The sequence below is a fragment of the Mandrillus leucophaeus genome, unplaced genomic scaffold (assembly GCF_000951045.1).
Source record: "Mandrillus leucophaeus isolate KB7577 unplaced genomic scaffold, Mleu.le_1.0 Scaffold161, whole genome shotgun sequence".
Classification (NCBI taxonomy): domain Eukaryota; kingdom Metazoa; phylum Chordata; class Mammalia; order Primates; family Cercopithecidae; genus Mandrillus; species Mandrillus leucophaeus.
In genome coordinates, this window is record NW_012101599.1 from 2,197,769 (window position 1) to 2,211,476 (window position 13,708).

General features: G+C 45.3%; 1 protein-coding gene across 1 annotated transcript in view; it reads right to left on the reverse strand.

The window, feature by feature from the left end:
• Window positions 1–13,708, reverse strand: part of LOC105536617 (chromosome unknown open reading frame, human C9orf3) — a 404,528-nt gene that overhangs the window by 37,458 nt on the left and 353,362 nt on the right. The window contains 1 exon segment of the mRNA XM_011976020.1: window positions 5,379–5,495. Within this exon segment, the coding sequence (XP_011831410.1) occupies window positions 5,379–5,495 (117 nt within the window).

A 13,708-nucleotide genomic window follows, 5' to 3' on the forward strand; every position in this document is an offset into this window, starting at 1 on the left:
CTCTGGACTGCAAATAAATGCTATGGTTTTTTCTTCCCAAGTAAACAATGAGTAACAATGTATTAGTAACAACATATTAAGATAAATACCAACTTGTGTACAGTGCATCAAAAGAGGCAGAGGCGGCTGATCGCGGTGGCTCACGCCTGTAATCCCAGCACTTTGGGAAGCCAAGGCAGGTGGATCACAAGGTCAGGAGTTCGAGACTAGCCTGGTCAAGATGGTGAAACCCTGTCTCTATTAAAAATACAAAAACTTAGCTGGGCGTGGTGGCAGCTCCTGTAATCCCAGCTACTCGGGAGGCTGAGGCAGAACTGCTCGAACCTGGGAGGTGGAGGTTGCAGTGAGCCGAGATTGTGCCACTGCACTCCAGCATGGGCGACAGAGCAAGACTCCGTCTCAAACAAACAAAAAGGAGGTAGAGGAGACCCAGAGCCATTAGACAGGGTCTGCAGGGCCTTTTCAGCTACCTCCCATGCTACGGGACAGGCCTGTGATGCTGGACGTTTTTTCCATTTCCAATCAACCTTGAGTGTCCTTTCCAACCTGGAAGGCAGCCGGATGAGTGCTGAAACAGGTATGTTCTTACAATCTGTTTCCTCACATTCACTTGCTCCTACTAGTTTAGTCTGCAATTCTACATCAAAGAGTAGAGCCTCCCAAGGTTACATTCTTTGGCACTTTGGGAGAGTACAGCTGGCTCAGGGTGGCCTCTAAACGTTAACAATCTTTTTCTAGCTACCTCACTCTATGCAGAGACCTTACTAAATGAGATTTTTTTTTTTTGAAACTGCCTTTTGTCAATTAGCTGCTGCCAGTCAGTAGAAAGAGCCGCTCACGTGCACACGAGCACGAGGGCCAGACCGCGACGGGAGACCTCCAGCGAAGCGGCACCTCGGGGAAGACAGTCACAACACACGACACCCACACTTCCTTGCTCCAATCCAATCCAGGAGTCCTCTTCCTTTCAATCGACACTATTTCCCCCACACAGGGAAGGGAAGAACGGGTGCTACTAACAACTTCTCCCAGAAAACTAACGTTCTCACTCAGCGTATCAACCAGACTGAAAGCAAGGCATGCGGCAGCACGGGCCTTTTGGAATCGTGGCCACCAGCAAGACAGCGTTGGGAAGCCCGTCCCGAGGCGCAGCCGCCATCGGAAAGCACTCGGTGGAGTCTGCAGAGATGCTGCTGCCTGAAGGTCAGTCACGGAGTTCCTGGGGAAAGAGGTCAGAGAGCCAAGGTCCGCGGATCCTCACCTCACTGCCACGGGTAGCTACTTTTACAGCTTAAGAGACCTGCTAAGGCGGGCAGGAAATGTGTTACTTAAAAAGGGATCTTAGATAACATCTTTTGTTTCCAGAGTTAGCTGTCAACTATATTTTTTAAACTTTTATGGCTATATGAGAAATATACTCAAAAACTGCAGAGGGACAAGGTGCTTCTGTGGACTGGATTGCCCTTCGGCTCATTTTCCGTGCTGGCTGCAGTAGCCTAGCGTCCACCCACAGGCCTGAGGCTTGCTACATACAAGATGGCTGACTTTGAGGTCAGCTTCACGCTCCAGGCCAAGGAGCACCAAGGAGCACCGCCTGTGCCCGCCCTGCAGAGGGTGGCAAGGCAGCAGGTGGCCTGGGGTGGTCTGCCTACTCCACCCATGCTCTCACTCTGTCTGTCCTCGAGCCCTTTTCCTTTCACACTCTGAACACGGGCGCATTGCCTCCCTGAAGAGCATACACCTGGGGCTTCACATCACGTGATGCAGGCACACGGAGGGCAGGCAGGTGTGCAAAACCCGAGGCAGTATTCAGAACCCTGGCCCCACAACCCCTCGACGTGAAAGCCCTTGGCAAGCAGCCACAGCAGACTCAGTGCTACACTCAGAAAATCAGACCAACAGATCAGACGCTCTGTGAACACAGCCGCACACAGAAGCAACACACACAGAATGGTGAATAGTAATCTCGTCCCTCCTTTCTTCCTTCACTGTGTGGGCGGCCCGTACCGGCCCATCCACATGGAGGCAGGGAGGGACCGACGGGGATGGCGGCCCAGGAGCTAAAGCAACCATGGAATAGGGTTCTCACAGTAGGGACCCCTCCAGCCGCTACATCCCGAACACGCTGCTCAGCCAACAAAACTCCTCCGTGCGCTCTGCCATGAGGAGCAGGAGCAGCTGGAGGCGGCAGGCTTCCCTTCTGGAAAGGCAGCTTTACATACGCACCTCGGTCACAGGGAGAGCAAGGGAAGCCTTTCTGCATATCTCGAAAATACAGGGGGCACAGCAGGTAAAGAAATCTGCCCCCACCAGGTCCCAAACACCCCTGCCCTGTACTGGAGACCTGCCCCATCAGCCTGGGCAGGTGTTTCTGCACCAGCCACCTAATTCAACACGGGCCCCAGCGCCCACAGTGTGCTCAGTACACAGCCTGCCTCACTCCAGACTCTCTGGCCCGCTCTCAAATGGCTGCATTTATTCCGTATGTGAGACCCCTGAGAGCGACTGCAAGGGACTCTCCTCGCTTGTTTAGTCCAGGAGAAGCACCAAGAACTCAGTAGGCATCCCTGAGACTTTTTCTACCAAGTAACAATTCTTCCTCCCATGAAATGTCCTGTCACTTAAAGGCAGATGATTATTCAACGAAATTCCCACTAATTAGTGTTGTAATAAATCACACTTCACTCATAAAAGTTTCTAGAAAACTGGTTGGCCAAAATCCTGTTGCTTTTTTGGTTCTGAGTGACATTTCAAGGAAACTTCACAATGAGATAAGCTGTCGGTGTAACTAACCACACGCCAGGACCCCCAGAAAACTTCACAATGAGATAAGCTGTCGGTGTAACTAACCACATGCCAGGACCTCCAGAGTTTGGGCGGAGGCACCTTTTTCAGACACACACCAGGGTCTAACCGCCCCCTCTCCACTTGATTTGGCTCCTGCTCATCCCCGACCTCAACCCTGCAGGCCCCGCACGGGGGTCAGGAAACCACGGATGGGGCCTGCAGCCAGGAACGGTGTATATGTTTCCAAATCATTTTAAAAAGGAAAAAGGGTCAGGCACGGTGGTTCACACCTGTAATCCCAGCACTGTGGGAGGCTGAGGCAAAAGGACTGTTCCAGGCCAGGAGTACGAGACAAGCCTGGCCAACATAGTGAGACCCTATCTCTCAAAAAAAAAAAAAAATTCTTTTTCTAAATTAGCACACGTGGTGACGCATGCTTGTAGTCCCAGTTACTTGGGTGGCTGAGGCAGGAGGATTGCCTGAGCCCAGGAGTTCAAGGCTGCAGTGAGCTATTATCACACTACTGCATTCCAGGCTGAGCAATAGAGTGAGAACTGTCTCCAAATAAATAAAAAGGAAAGGGGGGGGAAAAAAAAACAACAATTATCTGGAGATGGGCTAATTACATCAAATTTAAGTTTCAGGTCCGTAAAAGTTTTACTGGCACACAGCCACGTCTGCTATACTACTTACGGCAGCTTCATGCTACAGCAACAAGGCTGAAGAGCTGCCACAGAAAGCGTACGGTCTGAAATATTAACTGCCTGGTCCTTTATGGGAAAGGCTTGCTGGCCCTGTGCCGGCACACACCGAGTTCACACCTGTGCTCTCTGTGGTCAGCTCCCTCCTGCCTTCAGGTCGCTCTGAGTGGCCTGAATCCCCCATCTAGGGAAACCTTGCCCGACTTTATCCTGTATCTCTCCTTCACCGCTCTTGCCTCAAGCTGTCTTGTTCATTTACTCAGCAACTGTCTTTTCAGAAGAATGTAAGCTTCCTAAGGGTAGCTAACTTTGCCTGTCATTTCTATATTCCTGATGCCTAGTGGAACAGTGGAATATTTGTGAATCACATGAACACAGACCACACTAGTCAGATAAACTGAGCAAAGATGTAATGAGGCCCCAGCACCTCATCACCAGGGTTCTAGCTGAAGAGACTGCCTTGTCTAGCACCATGACATAGTTTGCGCAGTATAAAACAAGCAACTAAATAAAACCTGTTCTACTTCTCAAAGGTTCTAAGAGGTTATATACAACAAGTAAGTTGAGCTGTAAGTTAAGAACAGGACATGTTTTATGCTAAACGGAAGGGGCCACCTCCTGGCTTCCGGACATCAAGTGACAGGTGCCCGGCGCCTGCTCTGATCCTCCCCTCTGGTCTGTCCCTCCCCATCACAGGTCCTGGCGGTTCGGTGGTATTCCACCCTGATCGAAACACAGCCTAATGACTATATATAGCAAGTCTTTTAAGCACTAATTAAAAATAACAGTCTGGCATTTGAAAACTCCTATAAACAAAGATGTAAGAGCTGAAATAAACAGCAACAGTTGCAAATCTGGTCTAAGCTCAGGTGGGTAAAAAGCTACACGTCTCCTCTGGAGTTTCCCATCACTCTTGAGTTGATGGGGTTTTAAAATGCCTAACAATGGCCATCTTACCTTTTGGTTCATACGGAACGGGGCTTTTCTCAATTACTCCATTTTAATGATTATAAAATTCATTACAATAATATTTAACCTAATATATCCCAAATATCACTAACACTATAATCAAGCGGGAGACATTAAGTTATTTTGTCTTTCTTCATTCAATGTCTTCACTACTCATTGTGCATTTTATACTTACAGCACATCTCAACTCAAAATAGCTGCATTTAAGTGTTTAACAGCCACACATGGCTAATGGCTGCTGTACTAGACTGCACAGTTTTAAAATGTTCAAAACCAAACTTACTTTTCTGCATTTGGGGAGTCTTACATAAAAGAGGTTTTGTTTAAGCTCTTGTTTTTACTTAAGATGTCTGAATATATTATTTACTACTTTGTACTTTTTTAAAACCCTGGAATTTGTCTTAGGATTCACACTGCATTCCTCACAATAAGGTAGAAGATATTAAGGACTATATCACACTGCTTTCTCGCAAGCATCCAGTTGACTTCTCCAACCACAGCTGCTAGATTTAGTTTTAATTCCCTTTACACATGGCTCCTTTCCTGCCCTAACTGAATGCAACCAAGCAGCTCTGACACATCGGAGCCAAGTTTCCTTCGTGGGCAACAGAACGGCACCACCGTCAGTCACACAATGACCCACCCGAGTTTACAGCTCAAAAGCATTCCACTCAATCCTTTAGGAGACTTATGTCCATCTTTATGATTTAAGAAGAGGGAAACACTTTCAAGACCTCAAAATCCTCTGGTTAGAAGTGTAAGTACAATCAGATTAATGCACTTAGTTCTTCACTCACACAGCAAACACATGGGATTCTGCTAATAGAAATGGTGGTTTCAATAGTTTGGGGCTGCAATGGGATCACCACCCTTCACCAACAGTGGGATGTGCTGGCTGAACTCCGAGGGTGTTCCTGGTACCTCTGCATCCTGGTCCTGGAGCTGGTATGTCCTCTGGAGGCTTCGCAGAGTTCGGTGGCTCAAGGTCTTCTGCTCCAAGAGATGCTCCAGAAGCAAGACCAGCTGGTCTGGAAGAAGCTAAAGACAAAACCAAACAGCCTATGAAAATGCCATTCAGCTGATGAGAAAGTAAACCCAAATGTTCAGACTGAAGACCGCATACCCGGGGTAACCTGGGTGCTTTCAGCATATATCGGCAACATGGAAAGGCTGTGAAGCTGACTTTTGTGATTCCTCAGGGTGTATATTGTCTGTATTCCCAAAGACACTGCATTCCGGGGTCTGATTAGGCCCCGTTTTCCATGACTAATCATTTCAGTTTTATACTTAGAGCAGATCAAAACTGTGCTTCTCTTAATAAAACATTATCGTGGTTTACTGGATCTCTTCCTTTATAGCACGCATACAGCAGAAAATGTAATGTAGCCTAGACAAAGGTTCAAGGAGCCATCCAATTATAGGCAAATACCTGGAAATTTCACAGAAATAAGATGCGGCATGCAGTCCCCTTTTCACCACGTCAGCTCTGTAAATACACCTGCTGCACACTGAGAAATAAAGAGTACATACTGAAAGAACTGTCTTCCCTCCATTACGAGAATCATAAACTTATGATCCATTAAAAAGCTACAAAGGCCGTATGCAACTATACGTGCCGCTGTACACACAGACACACCAGGTCACCCATATTCCTGAGTTCTCATACAGGAACAGTCAAAAGTGACGTTACAAGCTGAGGGCAAAGAGAGGAGGTAGTCTTCACGTGGTACAAAAACAAAACACAACGTATGCGAAATACAAGGAAATGAAGAGAAGCATGCGTAAGACTTCATCCGTGTTACTCGCTACGGGGCAGCAGGGCCAGGACTGGTGGCCCTGTGAGATCAGCCCTGTAGTGCACTGGAGGAATAATCAATTTGAGATACGCCTTGTAGGAAGTGAAATATATTTATTCTAAAATCAAGATTTTAAAATTTACCCTATGAATTCCATGGCTCTCTCTGCCGAGCTTCTCTCCATCCCTGTGTATGTGCAGATCATCCCTGTCAATTCAAATTACAGGTCTGGAAGCTGGTATCACATCAACAGTACATTCATAAGAACACCTGGATTTTAACTGCCACTTTCTGATGCTCTAAAACAATTTTTTAAAAGTACTGGTTTCCCTTCCTGCTCCTCATCTTTCGGCCCCCAAGTGTGCACCACTCTGCCTGACCCTCCCTATCCCTTACCCCCTCACTCATTCACACACACACTTATATTTTTCCAAAAGGTACGCAGGGGGCAACAGGCAGAGAGCAAGTACTGCAAACACCACACCCGCTGCACCATTCCACAAGGTATCTGTTTTCTCACCTCACCCTTCTAAGTTCTGAGAAAGCCCCACTTGCCTACAGACAGAGGCAGAAAGAAGGGAGACAGGCACCAGTGCAATCACTTGGTTCTTGGGTATATTCTGTACTTAATAGCATCGCTTCATCTGAAAGGCATGCTCTGGCTATTCTCTCAGGAGAAACAAGGTGCCTTCAGCAAAACTGCAGTACGACCAGCACTGACTCCGACCCAAGGAATTACTAACGCTCCATTTCTTTTCATGAGAAGTCAAGTAATTGCAGCATGTTTTAAAGATATCAAATTACTACATAACTACTTGTAACAAAATCACCCATCTACCACACGATATTAAAAGGAAATCTGTTTCACAGAAGAGGCCAAACCCAGGCCCCAGCCTCTGGCAGGCCCCCTCACCATTCACACCGTGAACACTGCCGGGTGCGCGCGGTATCCAGCACTTCTGCCCAGGCAGCCCAGGGAGACTGGTTCCTCTCTCCCTCTGCCCTCCTCCTCCTTGCTGTTCATCTCATCCCTCAGCCTCCTATGATGTTCCAAGAGAGGTGCTTTTCTGCAGGAGGCTGAGCCTTCAACCCATGGCCTCAAGCACCCCTAACCCGTCTCCCAGGGCCGCTGACCGAATGCCCTCCAGCCCTTGAGCCCTCTTCCCAGTGCCTTCCTTTTCACCCCAGTCGTGGGCTCTCCCTGCTTCATCTCACTACTACCCTTTGTTGTGCTGCTGTCAAACAGCAGCTCCACTGGGGTACCCAGGCCAGGCCACCACAGGATGGAGACCTGCTCTACCGCACAGACACTCAAAACTGGTGAGCAGCACTTCTCAAGACAGACAGTCGACAGTCCGAGGACAACAGGAGCCTGGCATCGAGACCCCTCCAGACAAAGGCAGGCAGGCTTCGGGGAACGGGCTCAGCCTCACAGAGAAGCAATTCTCGGCACCACCGGCACCCAGACCAGCAGAACACCCTTTGCCAGAAGAGGGGCCTCGTTTGCTGACTAAATACAGAAGGAACCAGTCCTGCCAAACTGCAGAATTACAGGGAGGGGAGAGGAGAAAGAAAAGCATATCCCCATGTTCTACACTTGTGCTAACAAAGAAGCCTCCTGTCAGAACTCTCGTTTGGGATTTGGTTTAAACTAAAGACACACACTGAGCAAAGAAACCCTGAGTAAGACAATAGCTTGGTCCTCAACTTACCCCAACTAGGTGTAACCAACAGATACAGCCCAGTTTAAAATCCAACAATTACCAATACGTGGACCTATGAAAACACCTGCATTCGTACTTGTGTATCTGAGCTTTCTTTTAAGCTGAAAGCTCACGCATCTCTACACAGAAACAGAACCAAAAGGATCAACGGAAGCTTCTGTCCTCTCCAAATTTTACACAATGAAAACCTTTAAAGCTCTCCTCCCGGACTTAAGACCATGAGATGGAAGGGAGGGAGCACACTGACTCTCATTTGAGAGAGGTGAGGAGCAAGGGCGGACACTCCCCTCAGGTATCTGCTCCCCCTAAACAAGGCCCCGACCACAGTGCTGCCACAGCCAGCCTCGTGCTCCCAGGTTACTGAGTCCCATTCTTCTGAACAGATTTGAAATGACTCTCACTTAGTAAACAACCTGTAGCCATCCGGCTTTTAGTTGTAACTATTGTAACTCAGGGGGGGAATGTAGTTTCTGAAAAAAGTAGGGAAAAAAAATCAGTGAACAAATGCTATTTTGGGACACAGACAATAAAACTAATAAAGCATCTTTTATTCGCAAAATACACATTACAACATTTTTAAAGGATGAGATAACAGACCTTAAAAAGAGGATATTGAAGCAAAAATGTAGTTAAACAGCTTCAATACATTTCTCTTTGTAAAATAAACATTTGCTCCCCGTAAAGCCACCCTACAAATGAAGAGGTAGTGGTAATGTAATAAACCGAAACGTTTGTGAAGCCACTTAAAGAGACCACACATCAGCAGATATGCTCAAGGCAGCAGCAGGTGGGGCGGGGCGAGGAGCCCAGGGCAGGCACGGGGGAGTGGGACGTGCTATGTGGACCACTCCACTTCCACCCACGTGGAAATCAGAGCAAACTTCACGTGACTTCTAGGCCAACTGCGTTTATTTATTCATTTTAAGATTAACTGAATTTTAGACCAAAAGGCCAGCTGTGCTTAACACAGCAGCACCGGCGGGAGAGAGAGAAGGCTCTGGTCGCACCACAGAGTGATCGTGAAAACTAAAGGACCTCACCGCCGAGCATCACCACCTAAGAAAGTAGCTCCTTCTTCAAACATTATCAAAACAACTTGCCTTTATTTCTGAGGGCCTAACAGTGCTCACACCCACAGTTCAACAGTGACAGGAATGCAAAAGTCCTTTCCTTTGCATAAACAAGAAATTCATGATGGGGTTATTTTTTCCACACGGAGACCAGTTCAATATTTTTAAAATGCATCTGCCTCGGAAATTTACACAAAATAGGACTACAAGGTGCCAAAGTGATGTGGGTATTTGCAAGAGAACTTCACAGAACTATAAAACTTACTGAAATGAATACAAGAAATAAAATGCTACACGAGGTCAGTCAAGTACAAATGCTGCTTGTTAAGGATTTTAGAAGTCTGTGTTCTACTCTAGACATGGAAGGTTTCACAGTTGCTAAATACTAAGAACTGTACAAAGAAAGAAGTCCACCGCATGTTTTTCCCAGCTTCAGAGTCGACGCGAGCTGTACGACTTCCAGTGGTTTGGGAGACGTTTTACGCATGCTCTTGGAAAGAAAACACGATTTTTCCAAACCCACCCTCCTCAACTAGAGGCAGCTCAACAAAAAAAACCCCGACTCTCCCAAAAGCCTCTTACTGCTGTCATGGGGGCGTCACTCACTCTGCGCTCCCAGAAGACCACCCACGTAACTGAGGTCCCGCCGCCACTTCTTCCATCAGCACGATCAGAACAGGCCAGCTCCCCTCCCGCATCGGACATGGCTCACGACTGACCTCGCAGAGGCAGGGCCTGTGACAAGAGACCAGCGAACGGCAGCCTCCACGCCCCGGTGCCTGCATCCCTCCGACAGCAGAGGAGGGCACCTCCGGCGTGGCCCAGCTGCTGCGCCGCTGCCTCACACAAGAAAGTCACCGTGCGGCTCCCCAGCCAGAGAACAAGCCCGGGACGAAGGCAGCCACGGGCCGACAGTGGCGTGAGTTCTATTATTACCCCATTATCACTCTGGGATCTGTGCCTAAATGAAGCATGCTTCCTCCCTGATGCCATTTCCTTTTATCCTGGCTGGAGACTAAAAGCGGATCAATGGGGGCAATACATATGATGTCACTTCAATTTACAGCCATGGCCTCCCCTCTCCAGTCTGTCTGAAACACACAGAAAGATCAATTCTTCCCAAAAATGGTTAAAAAATGCTTAGGGAGCATTCTTCTTCCAGAAGAGCATTCTCTGCTATATTTGTCTATGTTACTATGCAGGGAACTGTTTACATGGAACAAAAACAGAAGACACGGTGGGGAGGGGGAATCTCAAATTCTGTATGCTGGAGACTTGCTGGCTGAAATTCAACACGAGCAGGGTCCTCTGAAAGTCACACGCACGAGGCCTTCGGGCAGAAGCACAACAGAAACCGGTTTTCTTTTGCCCCTTGGATTAAAAAGGTGATCCCACTGACACAAAATATCTTTCATTTTTAGAGAGTTCCCCCAAAGTCAGACAAATCCCCGTTCACTCTTCCCAGAAAACACAGCCACCACCTTAGCAGACCCTCAGGCTGCCCCTCCAGTCCACAGGCAGAGGAGGACACAGCATCCACTCACACGGTGCCCTCATTAAAGGAGACGGAAAGCTTGGCTACAGGACACGAGACAGAACTTACAAACTGAGTCATCTTCCAGACTCGGCTCTGAACCAAATAAAACACAGTGAAAATCTCTACGCTGCATAAATTTTCACGTGGTGCTTTTCGACAATAAGGCAAAATTAAGATACAATCAATGAAGTTCCTCAAAACAAAACCAAGAGTTCTCCCTCCTCATAACCCAAAAAGAAACAGAAAATGTTCAGAGCCACAGAACCCAGGGGCAGTCAGCCTTTACTGCCCACACGCTAGCCAGGCCAGTCTTCAACAAATGGTCTTCTTCCATCTATTACTTTTTAAATGATAAACATTTCTAAGAAACAAAAGTAGACAACTTAGTAATATGTACACATACCAGGGTGTCTGCCCAAGAGCCTGCCTACTAGGATATCATGACAGAACTGAAATGTATTTATTCTAAATTAGTAATTTGTATAATGGAAAAATACAATTGGTTTGAATTGCCGCTGAAAACACAATTCAGAAAAGAAAAACCTCTGTATGTTGAAGCAAAAACGTAACATATTTTAAAGAACTGTCAAAACTTACAAATAGAAGTATCTACTGTTCACATTATTTGTGTGGCATAAAATTGGATTTGCCAGCAAAGGAAGTCACCAAATAATTAAGAGAAAAAAAGTTTTCTTCAAAATAAAGAAAATCAATCAATTGGTGCATATTTGTCCAGCAATTTGTCCAGGTAATATTTCTGATTACCAAACATCGTTAGGGAGTATGTCTATAAACAAATTTTGGAAAGAAAATTCAAGTAGCAGCAAATATGCACACAGCTCATTTTAAACAGAGAAAACCAGATTCATTAGATTTTTGGGAAATTCTAATAGTTACAGTTCAAAAAGATTACTGCAAATTTTGGGCCATGGTTTGCTTGTGAAGTTTCTAAAAGTGGCATCACAGAACCTAAAACAGATACACATCATCATTAGCAAATACCATCTGAAATAACTTATTGGCATAATTCTCATGTTTCCAGATTGTAAGGGTCAAATGTTCCCGGGCTATTATTCCCCTAACTCTTGCTAAAAGCATATACTATATGCAATCTAACACAAAACATATTAAATGACAAAATATGCACTCCTCTGGTCAACTGGATCTCATACAACCATGTGTACATTAATATTTTATGTTGTTATCTATGTCGGAAGCATCATAAACACTCAAATTGAAAATTTCCAAGTATTTCACAAGAGATGCGTGGGATCCTTGTGTCTACCTCTTTGACCCCAAATCCTGCCAGACCAATTACAAGGGGCCAAAGGGAAAACATTCCTGATCTGAATTTTATGCTTCTCAAGAAAATCATCACTCATGAAACAGAAACTGTAAATTCCTAAGTGATTCCGTCTATTTACCCTGCCATGACAACAATGGCATGTTTGATATATGGCTTGTTTAATATTCCTAAAGAAATTGGAATACTTTAAAGTATAAGAATATTTCTAACTCTTCTTGCATTCACATTTTCATAAAAATTTCCTTCTTTTTGTTTCCTTAGAATTAATGCTTTTTCCACAAGTGGTAGCTCACGCCAGTAATCCCAGCACTCTGGAAGGCCTAGACAGGAGAATGGCTTGAGCCCAGGAGTTTCAGACCAGCCTGAGCAACACAGTGAGATCTCGCCCCCTACCCACCCCCCAAATTAGGTGTGCTGGTATGCATCTGTAATCACAGCTCTTTGGGAGGCTGAGGAGGGAGGATCATCTGAGCCCAGCAGTTGGAGGCTGCGGTGAGCTACGATTAATCCAGTAGACTTCAGCCTGGGCAACAGAGCAAGACTCTGTATCCAACAACAACAACAACAACAACAACAACAAAAAGAATTAATGCTCTTACCTAAATTAATAATGGTGTACTTAATACTTGATGTATTTATCTTGAAGGAAAGTATACATTTTATAATTCTGAGTTCCTAATTTACAAACAATGACACTTGCTGACTCCAATTAGCCCAGCATATGAATATACCTTTACTGTAAAACAAACGGTTGGCTGAGTCTATGAATCAAAACATCCTACATGGTATGTAGCCATGCAATGGAATACTATGTAGCTATTAAAAAGAATGAGATGGAATTATTTTTGTAATATGGGAAGATGGCAAGAAATGTTTTTAGAAAAAAGGTTCAGAATAAAATGTAGACTATGGTTGAATTTGCGTAAATTACATTCTAAAGATACATAATAATAAGGAATGCTTTGTGTCAACTGTTTCTCTGAGTAACCTACCTGAACTCTCTGCCCTCCCCTCTGTCCATTTCTCTGCTTCCAGCTCAACCTGAAATATTTTTCTGAAATCATGCTACAAGTATTTCCTAATAATTCACTTAAAAGAGAGATCTACCTTATGAAGAAATTCATTACCACAACTAAACCTAAGAACACTGAGAATGACTGGGGCATGTGCTCTAACCAAGTGCTGGGACCAGGCAACCAGAAACCAAGCATTTCTCTAAAGCCAGTCCGGTAGTTATGGGAAGACCTCCTAGCACGAAGTGTGCACCGAGAAACCTATCACTGTCTCTCCAGTCTTAGTCATAACATTTTAACATTGGTTCTGTGCAAGCAGCAATCAAAAAGTGGAAGAATTTAAAAACTTCCGAATATCCTGTAAATAGATATATAGGAAGCACAGCATCAGTCACATGTTCAGGTTTTTACGCTGTCACTTAGAATACTAACAAATTATAAAATACATTCAGATTTTTTTCCCAAGGGAAAAAAACAGTAATTTCATCCAAACCCAGAATTTCTTCCTTTCTATAACTTCCTACATTACTCCAATATGTCAAAAATCAAAATCAGATGGTGTAGGATTATTTATTACGAATTTAGTAATTTTAGTTAATAATTATATCGACATGATTCTTCCTTGGTTAAATGCTTTTTATACGGCCCTGTATTCCTGGTGAATAGTAATCTATACAATGCACAAAATTACTGTGTTCATATGGACAAACAGGCAATCATCACTAACATACAGTGTGAATAGTAATCCATACAAGGCACAAAATTACTGTGTTCATATGGACAAACAGGCAATCATCACTAACAT